Here is a 23,872-nt window from a genome sequence, read left to right as displayed (position 1 = left end):
CCGATCCCTAAATGGCGCCTCCCGCAGGACTGCCTTATGGACCCAGTGTTCCACTACGAGCAGTCATACACCATTCAACACTACTTTGCTGAAAATACGGGCACTACAACCCGACTAGAGCCCTAGAAAGGGACACTTTTAAGGTGGTCCTGCGGGGAGCATGCATCAGGCAAATTACGGGAGTAAAACAAACACTAGAGAGGGCGGTTCAAAGCACAGAGCAACAAGTAGAGCAGTTATCTAAAGCGGCTGATCAACGGGAGCTTCCCCCCACGCAACTAGCAGAGGCCAAAACCAAATATGAGAAGGCGTGTGCCGATCTACGGCGCTATAATTTTCGCACATATACCACTAGAGTCCACAATGAGGAACCGCGCCGGCACCCTGCTAGCTTGGCTCATTCGTCAGGATACGCAAACACAACCGATCACCGGCATTCACAATGCCGTGGGGGAGGTGGTATACGCGCAGGCTGACATTTTATCAGCCTTCCAGGACTACTACACCATGCTTTATGAGGAGCCGACCCAGGGCAGAGTGGGAACACATTCGGAACATGCTAACCAAAGACACCATAGTCCAAATCACGGATGAGGAGCGCACGACATTAGATGATCCACTCACAACAGAACAGCAGAAATCAAATCTGCCATTCACCGCTTAGCCAAAAACGAGGCTCCGAGGACGACGGGTTATCGATAGAACTGTACTCCACATTCTCTCAGCAGCTAGTCCCGCAGCTTGACACAATCTTTCGGGAGGCGTTAGAAGTGGGACTACTCCCTCAATTGATGCGGGAATCCGTACTGGTAACGTTCCCCAAGCCCGATCGGGATCCTCTGCTCCGAACTTCCCATCGCCATATCACCCTCCTGATGACGGATTGCAGAATTCTAGGGAGGATCCTGGCAGATAGTCTCACAGAGATACTACCTAGACTGGTACACACGGAGCAGAGTGGATTGGTCCCCGGGAGAAACACCTCCCAGAATATACGCCGACTGTTCCAGGTCCAGGACGGGGTGCCGGACCGGTTCCCACGTGCGGCGTGCCTTGTACTGGATCTTGAGAAGGCGTTCGACACCCTAGCGTGAGAATACCTCTTTGAGACACTCCCGAGGGTGGGAATAGGGCCTTAATTTATAGCGTACACCCGGCTATTATACACCGACATCACCACAAGGGTTAGGATAGGCCGATACATATCCTCTCCCATCCCGATCATGCGCAGCACACGCCAGGGGTGCCCCTTGTCCCCCGTCATATTTGCCATCGCTATGGAGCCGCTGGCAGCACGGCTGCGGGAGGTAGGCGAGCATTTGGGCATCCCATTGGGAGGTCGCACACATTGCATCTCCCTCTATGCGGATGATCTCATCATTTACGTTAGAGACATCACAGCAGACATTACCACCCTCTGGACCACGCTCACAGATTGAGAGAGCTGCAGGGTTACGGGTGAATTGGGAGAAATCATCTATCCATCCCCTGCACCCGAATACCCCACACAGGGAAATTCATCTAGGACTTGCCTCACTGGCATGGACGGGCGACGCCCAGCACTACTTAGGTATCAGACTCTACCATGAGCCCCGAGACCTCCTGGAAGGCAACCACTACCGAGCCCTCCGAGGACTCAAAAGTCAAGTTAGCTTCTGGCGGACCCTACCTTAGGCTCCCATCGGGAGGGTAGCCTTATCCAAAATGATCATGGTGCCCTGGCTCCTTTACTACTACGCTAATATTCCAGTTAACCCGCCGCGGACCTTCTTCCAAGAGCTAAATTCATTGCTAGTCTCCCTGATCTGGGGGAGGGGCCGCTGCAGAGTAGGCCTGTCGGCCTTGCAGCTGCCACGCGATAAGGGGGTGGGGGGGGGAGGGAGGGGCACCCCATCATTTGAAGCCTAGTTCTTACCGGCGCAGCTGCAGTGGCTATCGTGCTGGACAGTGCATCGTAACCTCGGGGAAACGGAAGCTCCAGATGGACAGATAACAGTCCCGGAGCTGACCCGAATGCGCCTTCCGGGTAACAAACCCAACCCAGCTCATCCATTACTGATCAAAACGGCCAGAACCTGTACCATGCGGGTTCACCGTATGGCCAAAAGGGACACCGATATATATTCCCCATTACTACCGCTGGTAGGACTCCCTAAAGGACACAAGTTCTACACCGCAGGAGAGCTTAGGATTTGGACCGAACACCAGCTCACCGAAACTGAAGCCCTGTTCTCCGATGGCAGACTGATCTCGTTCGCAGGCTTGGCCGAAGAAACCGGGCTTCCAGCCGGCCAATTCCTGCTGCACCGGCAGTTGGTGGCGGACTGCAGACGGACCTGGGACCTCGGGGACGAAGAACCCAAGACTCACCCGGTGTTGCACACACTACTGCATATGGGGGCTGGTAGACACCATATCACATGGATCTATAAATCCATCATGGAACTCACACACGTACAACTGACACAATTACAGCGCCGCTGGGAGGAGGACTTCGGCCGCAACCTCCAGGATAGAGTGGCTGACGGCCCTAGAACACCACAAAAGAGTGTCTCGCAACCAAAGATTGAAAAATGGCCAGTTTAACGTACTGCACCGCGCTTATCTCACACCGGCGCAGCTTAAACGCTTTTACCCATCATCCCATTTTGAATGCCCCCGCTGTCACGCTCCGGACGCCCCATTTATTCACATGTTTTGGACATGCCCCGTGATACAAGTCCTCTGGACGACGGTACACACCACACTACACAGAGTCACAGGCCTAACAGATTGCCACACATGGGAGGCATGCGCCCTAGGCATCTACAAGCACAATAAACGTAAGAAGGTAGAAACCAAATTTGCTATGCTGGCTGTCCGACTAGTAAAACGTAGTGTGGCAATGCACTGGTGCGCAGCAGAAGGTCCCCTAATAGCAGCATGGTGGGCGGCGGTAAAGAAATGGGCCGCAGCTGAAGACCTCATCCGTCAGGAGGAAGCTCGAGGCATACGAAAGCGTCCCATTTCATTAGAATGGGCGATGCTACTGCATGACTACAAGAAAACACTCACCGATGGCGCGGAACCCCCGCAAGACACCCAAGCGGCGCCAGGACCAGGCGCACCCTAATCCGCCTGCGCGCTCTCTCCCTCCTGCTCACCCCCCAGGCCACCCTCCGGGAATCACACCACCAGTGAGGATAGTAAAGAGTGCATATAGTTAGTGGAATAACACGGAGCTACACTACATTTGCCACCGCCACAGGTGACCCCAAGCCCCCTTCCCCTCCCCTTCCCCCCACCCCTCACTCCCCGAGTTCTGAATCCCCAAGTTCAGTTTAGAATCTGGATTACCATTTACCGACACCCTTTGCAGGGGACCATGGACTAGAGACTGTCATACGGGTCAGAGAATTGCGGTAACCTTAGCAACAACCGCTTCTTCGATGCCTCCTGGCATCTCCAGCGGAGATGATGGGGAGGCTACCCGTCATTAATTAACGAATTAATTACTTGATTAAATGCTGCTATTTGTCACAACAATGTTACTATTAATTGTAATACTGCAGCAGACGAGTATGATTAATGTATGACATGTGTAAGCATGAAATCCAATAAAAAGGTTTATAAACAAAAAAATCATGAAGAGTGCACATTTCACCTAATGATAATCAAATGGTCACAAAGCCCGCCAAGTCATTTGAGGAAGTAAAAAAGAGAAAGCGATGTTGTAGTAAAACCGCTCTCGGTCCACATTAAAAAAACTGTGTGATTTGTTTGAAACAATAACAATCGAAAGAGAAATAATCAAATAAACTCACAAATACAGTCCAGCAAAAGAAGGACAGTGACATGGAGGGTGACTATGACAAATATACATGTAGGGCAGTAGATAAGTTAAAACAAAGACCAGTAATAAGAATAGCAGATTGCAATGAAAAAATGCAACGTAGGCACAAAAAGTTAGAGTAGGCTTGGAAACCTTTAGCAAGCTACTGAGAAGCACAAAGTGATACCCAGAGGGTAAATGGAAGTGATGGGCAGGGTTAAGAATAGCAAAATAACCTTGACAAATGAACTCTTACAGGCACACAGGTTAGAGGGTGGGTGCAGCTTAAATAGAAGTCAGTTATCAAGGTCAGAGCCGCAACGCCTACTGATTGAGCTCACATAGTTTGTGGAAAGAGCGGAACAACGTGTTTAAAGAGAGACAAGCTTCAGACTGAATGTGTTCTGTAGACTCATGATGGCACCGGTTAAGCTTTCTCCTGCAACATGCCAAGAAGCAGTTCTGCCACCTTTACTTGACGAATTCGGATCTTCACTTCTCATCTAACAAAGTACACCCAGATCACAGAAAGCCATATCAACGCTTGCATTTAACACATCAATTGATTTCAGATTACTTTTAAAGGATTCAGAAATCCAACTTAACATAGTATTCAATTTGACCTGGGATGAATGTTGATGAATGGGTGAGAATAGAGCACGTGCATGTATAGGGATATTACAGTGGGAGGCTTTCGGTAGCTTACCTGGAAGGAGGGTCCATGCTGACAAAGATCAGATAAATAACACAAAAGGGGTGACCCCGCCAAGATCGAGGGAGACTATGGCAGGAGTGTAGATAATGTACATTAACTGATGTCTAGGAGACTCCGATTAGTATGATTATTTAACTTACCAATGTCATAGGCCATGAAGTCTGAAGAGAAACACTTGGCGCCATAACTCATTGAGGTATCATTGTGAGTATTTCCACCAAATACCAGCATAGTTCCACTGATAATCACAGCAGTGTGCAAGTAACGAAAGAAACGGCTGTCCTTGCAAATTGTCCTTTGGAAAAAGAATATCATTATTTTTTACCAACTAAAATACATAAAAGCAAATTGCTTTGAAACAAGTGTGCAGCATGGAATTACACTAAGGAGGGTATTTACGATCAAATGGTAAACCTTTTCTACTCTCAAACATAATAGGGTCACATTTGTTTCAAAATGAGATCTTCCCAAATGTTAATGTTCTCTTTGTGAACAAATTGTGCCTCATTTGAAAAATCTGTTCTGCTACAAAGAACACTGAAAAGAAATCATTCTGCAAATATTTTAATCCAAGATGAAAATAAGCTACAAGGACCTTAGCATTCAACAGTATACAAAACATTTGAATTTGGAACCACAGGAATGGCAACTATAACATAACTAAAACTGAAATAAAATGTGACAAAATTGTGTCAGTTCTTCTAAAGTAGAGAAAAGAGTAAAGGCAATGCTAGATGCTCTTAAAGAGAAATCTACACACATCAAGGGACAAAAAAGGCACAAGGTGCATGTATTGTGTTCATCTCTACTTAAAAAAAGGAGCAAAAGAGCCTGGTGAAGAGAGAATGCTCAAAAAATATAATGAAATGTATACGTTTTTAAAGGCTAAACAAGTAAGTTACCTCCATAACAGTTTATCTGAATGAAATACCATGTTTTCACAAATTCATCTCTTGAAATAAACCTGAGAAAACAGAATCCAGAAAAACCTTTAAATCCAGCAATGGAGTAGCACTGGCACGTCTCCAACCACGGCCGACACCAGTCACCGGAAGGCAAACACTACCTCCATATGTCAAAGACGAGAACTTGTGTTCATGACTCCGACTGCCTATTTCCCAAAGCACAGATGCTCAGATAAAAAGACAGAACTAAATTAACAATACTAATAAGCAAAACATTCCTCAAAAGAACAAAATCCTCAAACAGGCAGATTGGAGGACAACTAAACTAATATTCTAAAGAGCACCTTTTCTCACAGGTTTCTCATCATGAAATAACCAAAATCTTCTACACCTGTAGCAATAGCAAGCAAATACCGAACAGCAAAATAAGATACAACTTGTGCAAACTTAAAGAAACTCTGTCTTAATCAGCAACTAGTAACCTAGTTAAAGCTTTCCTTAAGTGCTCACAAATGGAACTCTGTCGCAAATCAAAAACTCGCATAACTGATATTGAGCTATCTAGACCTACTCCAAAACGCAGGCAGGGTTAAATGTCTGTTAATCAGTCCTGTGGCTTATTCACTCCCAACAGGCCCTTGTTTTATCTATTACCTGCCAAAAGACAGAAAAACCTTTGTTGAACAGATCAGTGGTCAACCTACAGATTTAGGCATCTTCTAATCACCTCTGAGATTTCAACCACTACTGTGGGGACACAAATGACTTTCCTGTCTCACAACAGGCTGCAGGTTTGCTCAGCAATGACTGTATTCAACATTCTACTATCCCACAAGATATAGCTACAAAGGTGGCCCTTCAGGCGGATCCTGAAAACAGTCAAATGATCAGATCACTTCTTGGCACCATTCCCCATGACCTCCTTTAGAAAAATAACCAGAAGCCGACAGAGAAACTCCTTATTATGAAGGAGAGAAGTACACCCCATGATAACACACAAAAGAAACGTTAACCAGGAAATAAAAGCCAACCAGGAAATAAAAGCCCTCCAAGAGACGGAATAGAGCCGATAGCTTAACCCTTCTGGGAAACACCACCAAAAACTACAAACTGAGAGAAACCAGAACAAAAGCATTTGCGGTCAAAGCATATTTTATTGAAACAGAGAACATAAATATTAAAATCAACCAAAACACCAACTTGATTTTGCAAAGCAGTGAATTCTCCGTCTAACTATGCCTAATAATTCAGTGGGAAAACTGCACACAATGTACTCCCCTCTTTAAAGAAAAAAATCACAATCTCCCTTGTCCAGACTCCCACTACCCATGTAAATGTGGAACCTACACTGAAAACCACTCATGTCTAAATTCAGAGAAAACATTAAGAATTGCACAAACACACTGCAAAAATGAGAATACTATCTGCTGTAAGGATCCCACCCTCCCTCTAGACTCAAAGAAATCAGTACTTGCATAATGCCATACTGGGGCAGGCTAAATATGTATCACTATCTCATAGTGGTATTGAGACTGCCTAAAAACAAGAGCAGTCATTCTACTTCTGAAAACTAGGGGCTGATCGCTAAACAACAAAAATTAACCCATGGTATTGAACCAAACCTTCCCAGTCAATAGAATGCCAACGAGAACCAGCTAAAACACTTAATACCTAAAAATGAGACCCTGAAGCTACAAATTGCATATTACACACTCTGTAGGAAATCTGACAGTACTGCGCGATTACCTGGATTTTTCAACTTTTCCTGGATTGTATATTTTGCTGGTTTAAAAAATGTGTCACTTCACCACTGCGAACCAGTAGTAAGTGTCTGTGCTCTCCCAGCACAACTATAGTGGTGAGAGGTCATGCCACATCCATCGGTCCTAATGGCCCAATATTGCAAATGTATTTTTGGCTTGGACTCATGTTACTGCCATCAAATTAATTCTATAGCCTAAATTATATATCAACCAACTGTCTGTTAGATGGTGCTGCCAATAGCATGATTTGATTACTGGATCTGGATTAAGCTGCTGACATAATAATGGAGTTTGGCTTCAGATGACCCATAAGGCAAACAAGGGCCGAATCTGAGCCTTGAACTTTTTGTAAACAGGGCATCACTGCTGGAACCGTAGCTGGCAATCATCGATTATTTTTACTTTCTGACCATACAAAGTCCAGTATGGGTATGGATCTTATTGATTTATGTGGGAGTTATTTAAAGTAATAGAAGAGACATTGCTGCTCCATCCAAGTCATCGGGAGATTGAATTTCTTAGCCACCTTCTCCATCAGAGTTTTAAAATGGGCCACGTCGGCCTGAGGGTATTTTGGGTTGGCAGGCGATGTATCCCGCATCCCTGGGTAAGATAGTCTTTCCATTAATCACAGCCTCCATCATCTTCTTGTGGGATTTCACCATCTTCTTCAAAATCTGAATACATAGAATCCAAGGAATCTTCATTCTGCGTGTCCTTAGGTGTTGTCAGTTCCAATTGTTGTGTGACAGCTCTGGGGGGTTTGTCCATAGAAGGACAAGGAGGTGCAGGAGCTGGAGGAATAGGTACGGTTGAGGTCGAGGACAGGGAGGAGTAGCTCGGCCAGTTGTTGTTGAAAGGGATCCTTCATCTGCTGCTAAGTTGACAAAAAACTCACAAAGCAGCTGAACAAAATCAGATTTCTTAAAGCAATGACGTAGCCCATAAGACTGAGGGGGAGTCGTCAGCTACAAAGGTCTATAGCTGATGCGCATACTCCTGGTAGGCTTACTCTTCATTTAAGGCATCTTCATCAAACTCAGGAACTTACCGCACATCCAAATGCAAAGGACTGTAAAGTGCCTCTGAGACATCCTGGTTGCCGAGATTGGCCTCCAGCTCAGAGTCCAGAATCTGGGTGAATGGGCTTGCGGTCCCCTTTATCGGGGGTCATTGACAGTATCATCGACAAGGTAGTAGGCATCATTCCTAGATTGGTCATCTAAGCTACATGATGGGTCATCATAGACAGTTAAAGGAGAGCCAACCTTGGAGTGATTATAGACTGTAATGCCGCATATGACCGTCTTGCTGCCGAAGGTTTCATTGAGAATAAGGCCCTGAGCAGTGACCATGTCATCTTCAACAAAGTCTTTTTCATAGTCGTTGACTAGGCTGGTCCCCTCAGAGACAATTTGAATGCCATCATTGACAAGGTTGTTGACTGTGGTTTTTTCTTTGTAGTTTATGAAGCAGATTTAGAAGTCACTGGTGAGAAAAAATGTTCAGCCAGGACGCCAGGGGAGCAGGAGTTTCACAGTTTGTTTGCGCAGGTTGATGCTTGTTCTTCCTGGAGTGTTTTCCTGAGGAATCTCCATTTTTTCCTGCTATGAGGTGGCAGCGGGCACTTAAGTTCTTGAGTCCAGTTCTGCAAAACACAGGTCTGCTGTTTGTGCTACTTTCGTGGAAGTGCTTGGTGGAGCACTTTTCACTAAATCATTCCCAGCTGAGTGGGAAGGAGGATGGAAAATAATACTTACAAGTATGCATCTATTCTTGGCATGTAGAGCTGCAGATCACACACTTCGCATTAGATCACCATCTGGTGTTGGGCTCGGATGCTTACACCTTGTTTTTGTCTGGAAGAAGTCTTTGTAGTCATGAGATAGATGACTCCTCCCTTGGACGATAGTGCGCATGGGCATCGACTCCATCCTCAGATTGTTTTTCGCCATGATGGGAAATGATGGCGTTAGTAGAAAAGAAAGATGTCCATGTGTGTATATCTAAGTAAGATAGAACTGGAACAGATACAGATCCCGGGAAGGTGGGTGGGCGTGTGTGGATCTGCAGCTCTACATGCCAAGAACAGATGCATAATGGTAAATAGCATTTTCCGTTCGAGGCATATGAGCTGCAGATCACACACTTAGCATAGACTGTACAGCAGTGTCTCCCCTAGCGGTGGTCACCTGTATCGGTTGCAGTAGTTTGAAAGAGTTTTAAGAACAGCTTGGCCTACAGAAGCTTGTTGCTTTGGCTTGCAGGTCAACACAATAGTGTTTAGTGAAGGTGTGTGTGGTAGACCATGTCGCTGCCTTACAAATTTCTTCTTGGGGAATGTTCCCTAAGAAAGCCATGGAAGCCCCTAGTTTGCGTGTGGAATGCGTCCAAAGGGGAATTGTCAATGTGCATTTAGCCTTTTGGTTGCATATTTGGATACATTTAACAATCCACCGTGCAATCCCAGCTTTGGAGACTGAGTTACCTTTATGAGGTGGGGAGAAAGCTACAAACAATTGTTTTGTTATGCGAAAGGATTTAGTTCTGTCAATGTAATAAAGCAGGGCTCTTTTGACGTCTAGCGTGTGAAGAGCTCTCTCCGCTACGGAGTCTGGGTTTTGAAAAAACACCGGTAGCTCCACTGATTGGTGAAGGTGAAATGCAGAGATGACTTTAGGCAGAAATTTTGGATTTGTTCTGAGAACCACTTTCTTACGATTTAGTTATAAGAAGGGTTCTTGTATGGTTAAAGCCTGGATCTCACTCACCCTTCTGAGAGAGGTGATTGAAATAAGGAAAGCTATTTTCCATGTGAGGAACTGAAGTTCACATTTGTGAAGAGGTTCAAATGGGGGTCCCATGAGCCTAGTAAGTACAATGTTGAGATTCCATACCGGAGAGGGTGGTAATCTGGGAGGAATGATCCTTTTAAGGACCCTTTTAAATGGACTGGAGGGAGGAGCCTAGCGCGCAACCAAGATGGCCGCGTAGGTGCGAGGCTCCCGAGGACCTCCGCGACCTCCTGAATAAATCCTGACAGAATCCTGTCCCAGATGAGGGGACTGTATTTGTGAGCCCGAGCAGAGGTGACGCCCGTTTTCCATTTTTAAATCGGACCTCGGACACCGGCAGGAGCATCGATTGAGGTTTGCGGCCTTCTCCACACCGGCCCCCCGTACTGGAGTTGTGGGGCGATCCGGGCACAAAGTGAACAACAGCGGCGGGCAAGGCTGGGTGACTCGCGTACCCCGCACTTTCACTTTCGCTTTTGCGCCCTCCTTGCTGCCAGGCGAGGTTGGGCTGCGGGGCGGTGTGCGGTGGTGTGGTCTCGCTGGGGTGCCCTGCCGGTCCGCCAGCTGCGGTCCGTCCTGCGGAGCGGTGGTCGCTCCCCCCTGGACCCCTTGAACTGGATTGTCGGCCCCCCTTTTTCTTGAGGAGACTGACTCGTCTTGGGGATCGAAACCATGTCCACAAAACAAGATGGCGATCGGGCTAAGATAAAATCGACCCGCCGTGGCGCGGCCCAGCAATCCAACAGTATGGACCGCTACACCCTCCAGAAGGGATCCCCAGAGGCGCCGCGTAGGTCCCCTACAGGCCCGACTGATGCTTCCGCTCTGCCCACGGACCTGACCCTCCGAGACGTCATGGGCGCCATCGCCGAGATGAAGGCCTCGGTGGACCAGCGCTTCGACACTCTGGCGCAGAAGATTGACTCGGTCCTCGTGGACGTGGGCCTCGTGAGGGCTGATTTGTCTAAAACCAACGACCGGGTCGACTCCTTGGCCCACTCTACCACGGGCCTCACAACGGACGTGGCGGCCCTCCAACAGGAGGTGCGCAGGCTTGGCCAGGCGAGCGCCCTGATGAATCGTCGGCTGGAGGATTCCGAGGTTCGGGCCCGGAGGAACAACGTTCGCATTATCAGGGTGCCGGAGGGACGCGAGGCGGAGGCGGCGGATCTATTTGTTGAGGACCTGGTTCTCACCCATCTCCAGCCTCGGGGGCTGAGTAAATTCTTTGCGGTGGAGCGTGCCCACAGGGTCCCCGGGGGTAGGCCTAAGGTTGGAGCCCCTCCGAGGCCTCTCATCGCCCGGATGTTCAATTTTCGGGACAGAGACGCTATCCTACAGACTTCCAGGCTACAAGGGCCGGTCAAACTTGACAATATGGACATCAATTTCTATCCTGACTTCACTCCGGCAGTCCAAAAGCAGAGACTGAGCTTTCTTGGTGTTAAACGTCGCCTAAGGGACCTGAATCTCAAATATGCGATGCTTTTTCCAGCTAAGCTGAGAGTGGAGGTGGATGGCCACACGCACTTTTTTGATCGACCCGAGGTGGCCGGGGACTGGCTAGACACTTTGCCCGGAGATCGGGTCCGGGGGGTGGGGGGGGTGCGGTTGGTGGGGAGGGCCCGCCGGATCAGGACTGAGGGACTAATGGTAGGCCTTGCTCTGGACTGCGTTGTTGTCACTATTGACTGTTAGGGTAAGTTCCCCTCCTGTGGAGGTCGTGTGGGGTCTCTTGGGGGATCTCCCTCCTCCTCTGGGGGACTAGTTAGTTTTCTTATCTATGGGGCGACAGGCACACTGCACTTTGGGGGGGCTGTTTGGGCTCATGCAGGGGTGCAGGGTGGGGGGAGTTCTGTTGGGTTGGGTGGGTTGGGGTGGGGTGTGGTTCGTTTCTACCGCAAGGCAAACCCGTTATTGTATTGTTGTTTTTGAGATGCTCGGGGGGGGACAAATGATGGCTTCGCTATGTGATGGGGGGTAGGGATTTGACTTTGTTGTCCTGGAATGTTAACGGACTGGGTGATAGGATCAAGCGGGGTGTGGTCCTGCAGTATCTGAAACGGATTTCGCCTGATGTGGTCTTTCTGCAGGAGACACATCTTATTGGTAACTCCTTTTGTGCCATGAATCGCCGTGGCTTTCGCTTGGTGGCCCACTCGGGCTTCACATCAGGCTCACGGGGGGTGGGCATTATGGTCAAGACCTCGCTCCCGCTAGAAATAGACTAGGTGCGCCATGATGAGAGGGGACGCTACACTGTCTTGGTGGGGAGGATGGAGGGCAAGGTAGTTGTCTTTGTCTCTGTGTACGTCCCACCGGGGCTACAGTCCACCACCTATGCAGATCTGGGGCGCCTCCTCCTTGACCTCCCGGGGGGGCTTCTGGTGGTTGGGGGGGGATTTCAATGCGGTGGCTTCTGGGAATATGGATAGTCATCCCCCTAGGGACCTCCCCCGGGCACAGGCGTGGTTAGCGGGCCTTTTAGACACACTGGGATTGGTGGACTGCTGGCGTTTAAAGCATCCCGCCCAGCGGCAGTACACCTTCCATTCGGGTGCCCATGGTAGCCTCTCGCGGCTTGATTATGTCCTTGTCCCTGCGGCTCATGCCGGAAGGGTGGGAGAGGTGCGCCATCTGGCGCGGGGTATTTCAGATCATTCCCCGCTCCTATTGCACTTGGGTGTCTTCCCGAGGGGGGAGGGCAGGGTAGCCCCAATCAATGCTTGGTACCTGCGTGACCCCACTATTCGTGCTGACCTGATTAAATCATTGCAACGGTATTTTGAGGAGAATGTGAGGTCCGTTCCGTCGGCCATCTCTCTGTGGGAAGCCTTCAAAACAGTTCTCAGAGGGGAGGCCCTCTCCTTTATCTCCCATGCCCGCAGACGCGCACAGGAGGAGGTGACCCGGGTGGAGGCCGAAATTACTGAATTGGAGGGTGGTCTGGGGAGTGGGGTGACTGACGCGGCGCTGCATGTTCTACACCTTAAACAGGTGGCCTATAGGGCCCTCGTCACGGAGGCGGCCAGGGGCCTTAGCAGAGAGCAACAGGGGCGACTGTACGATGTGGGTGATAAGGCTGGCAAACTGATTGCGTGGTTGGATAAGAAGGAGAGAGCTAGTCGTGTGGTCCCGCTGATTGAGAGGATGGATGGTGTACGAATTACTGAGCCGGAAGGCATTGTTTCTTGCTTCGCGGATTATTTCCGCGAGGTATATTCTCCGGTCTCTCCCTGCTCGGAGGAGGATTCTCATGCCCTGCTGCGGGACATCGCGCTGCCCTCGCTTTCAGTGGAGGACAGGGACTCGTTGGATGCCGCTCCCACCTCGGATGAAATCGCCCTCGCCATACGCTCGGTCGCCTCGGGCAAGGCCATGGGCCCGAATGGCCTTCCTATTGAATTGTATAAGCTGCGACCGGATGTACTGGCACCTCACCTCCGCGCGATGTTCCTTGCGGCCCACTCGCGGGGCTCCCTCCCGCCGGACCAGCGTCTAGCTACCATCGTGGTTATCCACAAGGAGGGGAAACCGCGAGACCGGGTTACATCCTATCGGCCGATCTCGCTTTTGAATGCGGAGCCTAAAATCCTCGCCAAGTTGCTTGCTAACCGGCTGGTCGGCGTGGTGGGCGATCTGGTCCACCAAGACCAGTCCGGCTTTATTCCCCATCGCAACACGGCCCTTAACCTGCGGCGCTTGCACGGGGTGCTCGCGCGTGTTCCATTCGTGCGGGAGCCGGCCATCTTGGCGTCCTTGGACGCCACCATGGCGTTTGACACGCTCGAGTGGCCGTACATCTGGGCGATGTTGGCGAAATTTGGATTTGGCCCGGGATTCATCAGCTGGGTCAAATTGTTGTACTCTGACCCATTGGCGCAGGTGGTGGTGAATGGTCGAGTCTCGGCCCCATTCGTGCTGGGACGGGGCACGCGACAGGGTTGCCCCCTGTCGCCGCTCCTGTTTGCACTGGCCTTGGAACCTCTGGCGGAGTGGCTGCGGTGGCACCCTTCTATCCGTGGTCTCCGTTGGACCCCCTGAGTATGAGGACCGCGTGTCCCTCTACGCCGACGACATCCTGTTGTACTTAGCCTCCCCGCGTAAATCACTGTTTGTCCTGGTCGATGTTCTGCGCTCCTTCGGCCGTAACTCAGGTCTTGTCATCAACTGGGCTAAATCCTGTGTCTATGTGCTCTCCGGGGAGGCTCCTGTCCTCCCGCGGGGCTGCCCGATCCAGATTGCCTCGCAGGGGTTTCGTTACCTGGGCATCTATATTACGCTGGACCCGGTGGCCCGCTACGAGCGGAATTTGCTTCCCCCCCTCCAGCGCCTGAAGGAGGACGTCGCGCGCTGGCGGCGCTTACCGCTTTCGCCGCTCGGCCGGGCGGCATTGTTCAAGATGATGTCATTGCCGCGCTTTCTGTACGCACTTCAGAACTCGATGGACCTGGTCCCGGCGCGTTACTTCCGCGAGGTGGAGAGTTTGCAGCGCCGCCTGTTCTGGGACGGGAGGCCGCGTATAGCCCTGGCAAAGTTGACGCTCCCGTGGTATGACGGAGGGATTGCCCTCCCGGATATTAAGCGGTATTACTGGGCCTCCCAATTAGCTGCAATTAATCACGGCCTCTACGGGCCCGCCTTAAACCCGGCATTTGAAATGGACAAGATGCTCCTGCCCGGTGGCGATTACAATCGAGCGCTCTACACTAGCGTGCCCGATTCCCGCCTGACGGGACCCACGCGTGTCATGGTGCGAGTATGGCACGCGGCCAATGCAGCTATGGGATGGAAGGACCGTTTGACCCGGGCGTCACCGTTGTATGCGTCTGAGAGGTCGGGCTCCCTATGGACCTCGAAGGGCTTCGATAGGTGGGACACGATAGGCATCAGTACAGTGGGGGACCTCTGGACGAGGGGAGGATTCAAAACATTCGAGACACTGCAGGCGGAGTTTCAGCTGCAGGGCAGTGAATACTTTCGATACCTGCAGGTCCGTCACGCACTGGGTTCTGTCTTCCCAGACGTGGCCGCCATCCCGGAGTCCTCCCCACTGGAGGATAGAGTGCTAGATGGCCACGTTCCGGACAGCACGATCTCCCTCATCTACAAGAAGTTGATTAATGACCGCTCGGGCCTACTGACTGGGCTCCGCGAGGCTTGGGTTGCCGATGGGTTGGAGCTGGACGACGAGGACTGGATTTCCGCGGTGGCCTCCCCGAAGGAGGTGGCCATCCCGGCTCGCCTTCGCTTCGTCCAGCTTAAGATACTTCACCGGGTGTACATGACGGGGCCAGGGCTTCTGCGCATGGGCTATGCCGAGGATGGACTGTGTAAGCGTGGGTGCGGTGCATTGGCGACTTTTTTACATATTCTGTGGGAATGCCCGAGGGTGGAGCGATTCTGGCGTGGTGTGCATGAGGTCCTGCGAGCGGTTACGCATGTCGTGCTGGTGCCTGAAGCGAGGAGATGCCTGCTGAATGTGTGGGAACCGACCGACTACTCGGTTCCGCAGACGCGATGGGTGACGCTGGGTTATATGATTGCTAAACGTGACATCGCTCAACTGTGGGGATCCCAGAGGCCCCCGGCTGTGTCGGCCTGGAAAGAACACATGGATTGGTTCATGTTCCGAGAGAAGGTGGTGTATGTGGCGCGGGGTAAGCCTGGGGCGTGGCTGAAGGTGTGGGGCCCCTGGAACGCCTACCTCGGGGGTATTTGCGAGCCGCCATTGTTGCCTCCCGCTTCACCAGCTCCGTCCCCCTAGATGACCCCCTCCCTTAATCCCGGGCACAGTGCTTTCCCAGTCCCGGACCTATTCCCCTTCCCCTCCTTCGATCTTAGTGTATGGTTGGGGTCCCCCCCATTTGAGGAGCATATGTTGTCATTTTCGCTCTCGGGTTGCCTTGCGGGTGTGGTTTTATGTTGTTGTGTTGTATAAAACGAAACCGTATTGTGAGCTCAGAGTCATGTGGCCCACGTTGTTGATACCTCCTGCTTCAGCCTCTCTGTAACGCCAAGTGCCTTATTGTATATATGTCATTTATCTCTGTCACTTTTAGCGGCCGGCCGGAAGGTTGTAGGCCCATGCCTGTATATATTTGAGATTGTAATGAACGGTTTCAACAACAAAAAAAACAAAAAAAAAAAAAAATGGACTGAGGCAAGAAAGCCCTTAGTACAGGGACTAATTGTTAGCCGTATGGATTATGGCAATGCCTTGCTTGCAGCCATAAATGAGAATCTTTTGTTAAGGCTACAGGTCGTGCAGAATACTGCAGCTAGGTTGGTACTTTATCTGCCACCTAGATCTCCGTCGGCTCCCAGCTTGAAACTTTTGCATTGGTTGCCCGAAAGGAAGCGAATTCAATTCAAGATTCTTTGTTTAACACATAAGAACATGTATGTAAAAGGTCTGGGTTTCTGACAGAAAAGCTAAACTGGTATCTCCCTGGTAGAACTTGGAGATCCAGTAACACAGCTCTTCTTGTATCTCCCAGAATTCGTACTGCTACCAATGGAGGTAGATCCTTTTCTTTTCTTGCCCCCTCATTCTGGAATAAACTGCCACTCCAGTTACAGACTACAATTGATCATAACCGCTTTCGTAGTAAGCTGAAGGCATTGCTGTTTGAGATAAGATAGTTTTGGTGCAGTTTAGATGTCAGAGTTATCCACCAGCGCCATGAGACTTTTGTAGTGATATGTGCGCTTAAGAAATATCCCATGATTTGAAGGTCCTCCATAAAGACTTTAATTGCTGGGACCCTAAAAAGTGACAAGTGTTGTCTATTTTGTAAGTAAGCGGCAAGTGCTGCTAGATGTTGACGTATGGATAAGTATGCTAAATTACATCTTTGCAAATGTAGTAAGTAGCAAATGATGTTCTAGATGGATGCATCCAGTGGTTCGATATGATTGTTAGAGCAGTAAATGGCAAATCTCTTCCATTTTGCTGCATAGCAAGCTCTGGTGGTAGGACGTCTGGCTTCTTTAATGATGTTCATATAGTCCGGCGGAAGGTTAAGATAACCGAATTCTAGGACTTCAGGAGCCAGATCGCCAGATTCATTTGAGTTGGATCGGGGTGCCTTATCTTTCCATGGTTCTGCATTAGTAGTGATGGGGAGAGGCGTAGTTTTTGGTGTGAGACTAGTGAGAGTTCCACCAGTGTTGTGAACCACGGTTGGCGTGCCCATGTGGGAGCCACTAGGATCATGTTTAGAGACTGTTGTCGGAGCTTGCGTACCACTAGTGGAATCAGTGGGAGTGGCGGAAAAGCGTACGCAAATCTGCCTGACCAGTTCATCCATATCGCATTGCCCTTGGACAGCGGGTGTGGAAACCTGGCGGCAAAGGTTGGGCATTTTGCATTTTCGTGTGTGGCAAAAAGATCGATGTCTGGTTGACCCCACATTTGGAAAAATGGTAGAAGAACTTGCAGATGTAGTTCCCATTCGTGAATCTGTTGTGTCTGTCGGCTTAACAGATCCACAATCTGATTTTGAACTCCTGGAAGGTGTTCTGCCAGCAGGTATAGGTTTTGTGGGATGGCCCACCTCCAAATGTTCTGTGCTAGATGAGACAGGTATAGAGAATGTGTGCCACCTTGTTTCTGTATGTAATACATGGCGTACTTAAGCACAGTCGCACCCTCTTTTTATCCTTATTTCTGGACGCTACTGAAAAACCAGTTGGTCTTCCTCCAGGTGGAGGTCAGCATATATATTAACACAAGCATTTACAATGCAATGGTCTCGGCATTGGTAAAGTTAGAGCTATTGGCATTGCTCATGACATTATTTTTGTTTATGTTTTTGTTTTTAAAACATTTAAAGAAACTGCATTGTCATGAGCAATGCCAATAGCTCTAACTTTACCAATGCCGAGACCATTGCATTGTAAATGCTTGTTTGGCCTTTGGCAAAATTGGATAAGGTTTGCCAGGACCAGATGCCAAGGTGGGCAGTGTTCCAAAACCAGCATACAAGTACCAAGAACAGTCTGAACTCCGAGCCAGAGCCACAAAGGCTGTACATGTAACTTATTCTTGTAGCATTTTGAATTCATGCCTGCCAACATTTGGCAACAGGAACGAGGGAGGTTTCGAAAAAATAACTGGGGAAAGAAATTCTCCATCAAGTTGCATTGCAATGAGGGAAAAGTGAAGTGCGAGTAAGCTGAAATAATGAGTTATTTACTTTAAAGAGTGAAAATCTCCCACCTGCATCCAAGTAATCCCAAGTAAGTCACATGTATTTTTTGCGACTAGGACCCTCAAAATTGACTAAAAACCTACATTACCAGTGGCTTAAGACATGTCCAAAGCAAGGCTGAATATAAAAGGCGTGTAATAACAGAGGAAAAACAGCCAGGGCGAGCTGCAGAAGCTACTGTAAAATGCACTTAGAAAGGTATACAATAACACCCAGAGCACTCCAAAGTCTTTTATAAGGTCTGCAAAATGAAAGCAGGTCCGATTATTGTACATGATTCAAGGGTCCAACTTGTTTGCACATTGAAAGACAGCCGACACGTGTTTCGTCTTAAACGACTTTTTCAAGGCTGAACAGTATCTAAGTAACTGATGTAAACAGGTCCACAAGAGTACAGTAAGTAAAGGACACAACCTGCAAGTAAACAGCATTGGTACGTAAATGTGGACTGCAAGGAGGAACCTTGAAAAGCCCCCATTTGTCCCCCAAACGTAAGGTTTGTGTTCCGAGGCGAGTACAGCACTTAGAAATGTACACACCCTAGGTATTACCGGACTAAACAATAGCAGTGTCAGACCTGCATGAAATTACCGTAGGAAATGGAAATACCCCAAGAGCAACTCACCAAAGGGACGGCACTCTCACCCACCAAAGGGAGCAGAAAGCAGCACTCTCACCCATCAAAGGTAGCAGGAAGCAGCGCTCTCACCCACCAAAAGGACAGCACTCTCACCCACCCCAGGGAGCAGATGATCTCCCCCACCCCTGAAGTAGGAAGCAGCTGAGCCCTGCACTCTATACCACCCCGGGAGCAGGAAGCAGTACTCTCACCAACGCCAGGAGCAGCACTCTCACCAACGCCAGGAGCAGCACTCTCACCAACCCCAGGAGCAGGACGCAGCTGAGACCGGCACTCTCACCCACCTTAGGGACGCAGGCGCAGTAGTAGCAGAGGTAGGCAGTGCTGACACCCAGTATCAGGGGCAAGGGCCTGCCCCAGTTGGGCAGCAAGGCATCGTGCACGATCTGCGTGTACCCGAGCATCCTTCGCACTCTGCGCCTCCAGCAAGCAGCGCACACTTCAGCCCGCACCGGTATCTGCCCACCGCAGCTGCCACCCGCGAGAGTGGGAGGTTTAACCGGAAGCGCCAATAAATCCAGTCACAACTTCAATGTGCGCGCCTGTCCTCGGGGCTTCAAGTGCGGGAGATCAAGGCGCCCTCTAGCACACGTACAAATCCATCGCCCATATGTAGAGATCTAATCATACAGACCAGCACATCTACTCATACGTTTCGTACGATATGCGAACACTCGCCCTGCACGCATCAATTACATACACACGCTCCAACCTGCTCCATTCACACACACACCTTTCGCCATTCACACAGACTTTTCAATGCATATTGATTCATACATGCATCGCACACATACATACCATGCACGTACAGAAAAGTCATTAAATCTCCCGACTTCCGGTTCTGCCTTCGGCAGACCGGTAGTCCTCAACCTAAAAACTAAATCCACATCCAATAGAGTAAGTAACGTACTCGTACTTTCGGCTACCTTTTATGGTCACTGTAAATCTTAACTATGTGTTGCATTTGACGAAGCCATACATCGCTGTTATTGGTAGCAGGCTCGGCTGAGTCCTTCTTTTGTGTCTAACCTCTTGTCCTTAGAGTGAAAGTACTGGATAGCATCGTTCCCCGGTCTACATAATTTGTGAATCTAGAGTGTGAATACTGTATTTCCAGCGAGTAATTTGCGAGATAGTTTTTATAATATTAGTTATGACTGGTTGTAAGTTTTTCGGGCTGGGCTGGTGACTGAGCAGCTGCGACAAACGTTGAGGGAGAGAAACAAGATGGCGACTGACGGAGCCGGGGAACAGGCAATGGAAGGTAGGAAGGCGTAGGGGACGGGGGTACAGGACCGTGGTTAGTGAACATATTTGTAGTGAACATGTCATTACAAGGTAGTGATAATAATGGCGATTTAAGACCGTCGCCTAGTATATAGGTGCCAATTTGATGTAAGCGAGAAATGGCTCAGTTTCAGGAAGAAAGTAGTGTATGAGTAAGCTGAAAGGGTTTTGCGATGTCTGGAAAGGGGTATCATTGTGATATTTATTGTAACACACTTGCATAAAAACAATTCTGGTCGGTTTGTAGCATTACGCATGATATAGGAGCAGATACAAGAGCAACGTCGCCGTGCGGTATTTAAATATGCGCGTCCAAAATTTTCACATCCAACTAATTACTTTTTTTGAGAGGATACCCTTTTAGCGGGTCTCACAACACACCAGTCGCCAAGTTTAAAGTAGATTCTAGGGGTTGACTGGAGGGCACCGGAAGACACAGCCGCCTTTCTCCGAGGCAGAGCAGAAATGCCTCGGAGAAACGCAGCGTCCTTTTCGGATTCGGGGGCGTGTTTTGCTGTTGTCTCCTCCCTGAGACTTCTCGCAAAAAACACGCCCCCCGATCCGAAAAGGACGGGGCCTAAATTGAGTGACTGACCTCTTCTCCAGTGGCTGGCCAGCATTCAAGAGGCCAGCCAATGGAGAACAGGGGAGAAGAGGGGCGGGTGCAAGCCCCTCTTCTCAAAGTCATTAATTCTCGCGAGCGAGACTGCGCAAGCGCAGCCTTCGCTAGCCGAGACCTAAAAAACCCAATGATGATGCTATGACAGTACACCTAGGCGGAGAATCAAGATATACCGCCATTCCTACCTGTGTACGTATATGAAGGTTTTTTTACAACGGAATCTATACAAATAAGACTCTGGTTACACAGGACAAGTGGTCCATTCTCCCCTCATCTTGATTTTTTGTGCTAACCATTGGAAGCCGAATGGACCACAGCTTCTCTTTCCTTCCTCATTGATTATTATGTAATACATGGCTGTCATGTTGTCCGTCCAGATCAGGACAGCCTTGTTCTGCACAAGAACTTGAAATGATTTTAAAGCTAGGAATATTGCTAGCAGTTCCAGGTTGATATGGAGCACCGTTTGTTGAGTGGTCCATATGCCTTGATTGTGTGATTGAGGTGTGCTCCCCATCCTGTGAGTAATGAGTCTGTTAGTACTATCTGTGGGACAGGCTCAAAGAACGGCCGCCCTTTGGATAAGATTTTTGTGTTCCACCACTGCAGAGAGCGATGTGTGCGGCTGTCCACCAACACAAGATCTGTAAGTTGTCCCTGAGCTTGATTCCACTGATTTGCCAGACATTCCTGTAAGGGACGCATCTGAAGTCTTGCATAAGGTACAATAAATATGCAAGATGCCATCATGCCTATGAGTTGCATGAACACTCTGGCTGGGAGAGAATGTTGGGTTTGAAATTTGTTGATGAGAGCTTGTATACTGGCAATCCTGGCTGGGCTGGGATATGCTAGAGCTGTGGAAGTATTTATTGTGGCCCCTAGGTATTGATGTACTAGAGAGGGTTGGAGTTGCGACTTGGTATAGTTGATTGTGAACCCCAAGTTGTGCAGTGTTTGAATGGTTTCATGGTTGTTTTGAACACACTGGTTGAATGATTTGGCTTTTATTAGCCAGTAGTCCAGATATGGGAAGACATGGATTTGTTGTTTTCTTAGGTGTGCTGCTACCACTGCCAGACATTTGGTAAATACTCTGGGAGCGGTGGTGACTCCGAATGGAAGGACTTTGAAGTGATAGTGTTGTCCGTCCACTACGAACCTTAGATACTTCCTGTGAGGAGGATGTATGGGAATGTGGAAGTAGGCGTCCTTGAGATCTTGTGTGGCAAGGAAGTCTTGTTGTTGGGAGTAGTGGAAGCACTTATTGGAGAGTGATCATGTGAAAATGATCTGAGTGTATGTACAGATTGAGGGGTCTGAGGTAGAGTATTGGCCTTAGGGTCTGTCCTTTTGGGGGATTAGGAAATACAGGGAGTAAACCCCTGTTCCCTGATGCAGTAAGGGGACTGGCTCTATGGCCTGCTTTTGAAGCAGCAAGAGAACTTCTTGTTTTAAAAGTGTAAGATGTTCTGTGGACATTGGACGTAGCTTTGGTGGTATGTTTGGGGGGGGGGGGGGGTAGCTGTAAATTCCAGGCAGTAACCATATTGGATAATTTGTTTTACACACTTGTCTGTTGTGATGGATTCCCACACAGGCAGGAACTGTGATAATCTTCCCCCGACTGCAGTGGAATGGTCTGGGGGGAGTGGAGGGAAGTCGATGTTTAGCAGCATGGGTGTGCGAGTGTTGTTGTTACCTCGGCCTCTCCCTTTATTGTTATTCCCTCTGTATCCTCCTCTAAAATATCCTCTATTGGGGATTGTTTGGGTGGTTGTTTTAAAAGAAGAAAAGAAGATGAGGTATCTGCGCCCGTGTTCTTGGAGGCCCCTCTATAAAAGGAGCGACGAAAGGAGCCACGTGTTTGTGGAGACTGTAACGCTCCCATGGACTTAGCAGTCTCTGTGTCTTTTTTCATCTTTTCAAGAGCAGTGTCTACAGCCGGTCCAAAAAGTTGTTGATTGAACGGCTGGTTTAGAATGGTTGTCTGGAACTCTTGCCTAAAGCCTGAAATGCGTAGCCAGGCATGTCGTCTGAGCAGTAACTAGTATTAATGGACCTAGAGGCAGTGTCTGCTGCATCAAGGGCACATGTAATTGAGGCGTTTGTTATCAGTTTGCCCTCTTGAATTTGATCGTTTGCCTGAGTTTTATATTGGTCAGGCAAATGCTGTAACAGGGTTTCCAATTGGTCATAGTGGGTCCTATCATATCTAGCCAGCAGTGCTTGAGTGTTGGCTATGCGCCAGTGATTGGCCGCCTGCACAGCTACTCTTTTGCCAGATGCGTCTAGTAATTTGGATTCTTTATCCGGGGGTGGTGCATCCCCGGAAGTTTGTGAATTGGCGCGCTTCCTAGGGTTGGAAACTACTAGTGAATCCAAAGGCAGCTGTCCTTTGATGTAAGCAGGGTCGTCAGGGGAAGGTCTATATTTTTTATCGATCCTAGGATTAAGAATCCTGGCTCGTACTGGATCTTTGAATACGTATGGGGCATGTGTGATGACCCCTTTAATCATTGGTAATATTTGTACAGTTTTTTGTGACTGTTCAAATGTATCTAAAATGAAATCCTCCTCTGCTGTGTCTGAGTGCATTGTCACACCGTGAAAAATGGCAGCCCTATTGATCAATTGCCTAAAACCAATGTTATCGTCTGGGGGAGATGGTTTTGTTGGGTATGGTTGAGGGCTTGGGAGGTCTGGTAGATCTATTGGGTCAGGGTAATTCCAATCGTCCTGTGGTGGGTCGTCTGGATCCGTGAACGGATCATTGGTGTCTCCCCCCACCCCTAGATCATAAACATCATCATCATCATCTGGTGGTGGTGTATGTGGTGGAGAAGTTACCGGCAGAGGTGGTTTAACAGGTTTAGGGAGAGGAAGGGGGTTAGAAGGAAGTACAGGAGAAGAAAGGCATAGGTGATGTAGCATAGTCATTCTTCTTGACAGGCACTGGAGGGGCGTGTGCTGTGTCTAACTTCCTCTTCTTGCATGGCACAGCTGTGACATGTCCTGTTTTAGGGTTAATGTAGATTTTTTTCTGTGTGGGATCAACAGGATCTGGATGACAGAGTTCCTCTTCCTCGACAACCGCTTTTGGCGCCGATTTTTTCGG

The 23,872-nt window shown here is 49.1% G+C and overlaps 1 protein-coding gene across 3 annotated transcripts in view; it reads right to left on the bottom strand.

Moving 5' to 3' along the window:
* Positions 1 to 23,872, bottom strand: part of ATRN (attractin) — a 900,609-nt gene that overhangs the window by 686,167 nt on the left and 190,570 nt on the right. For all 3 annotated transcript variants that reach the window (XM_085642692.1, XM_085642691.1, XM_085642693.1), the window contains exon 10: positions 4,667 to 4,821. In XM_085642692.1, coding sequence (XP_085498818.1) covers positions 4,667 to 4,821 — 155 coding nt within the window. The remainder of the gene's footprint in view (positions 1 to 4,666; positions 4,822 to 23,872) is intronic.

Source organism: Triturus cristatus, chromosome 2_2 (assembly GCF_964204655.1).
Source record: "Triturus cristatus chromosome 2_2, aTriCri1.1, whole genome shotgun sequence".
Lineage (NCBI taxonomy): Eukaryota > Metazoa > Chordata > Amphibia > Caudata > Salamandridae > Triturus > Triturus cristatus.
The sequence above is the reverse complement of the archived record's forward strand: the minus strand, read 5'-3'. Positions and strand labels throughout refer to the sequence as shown.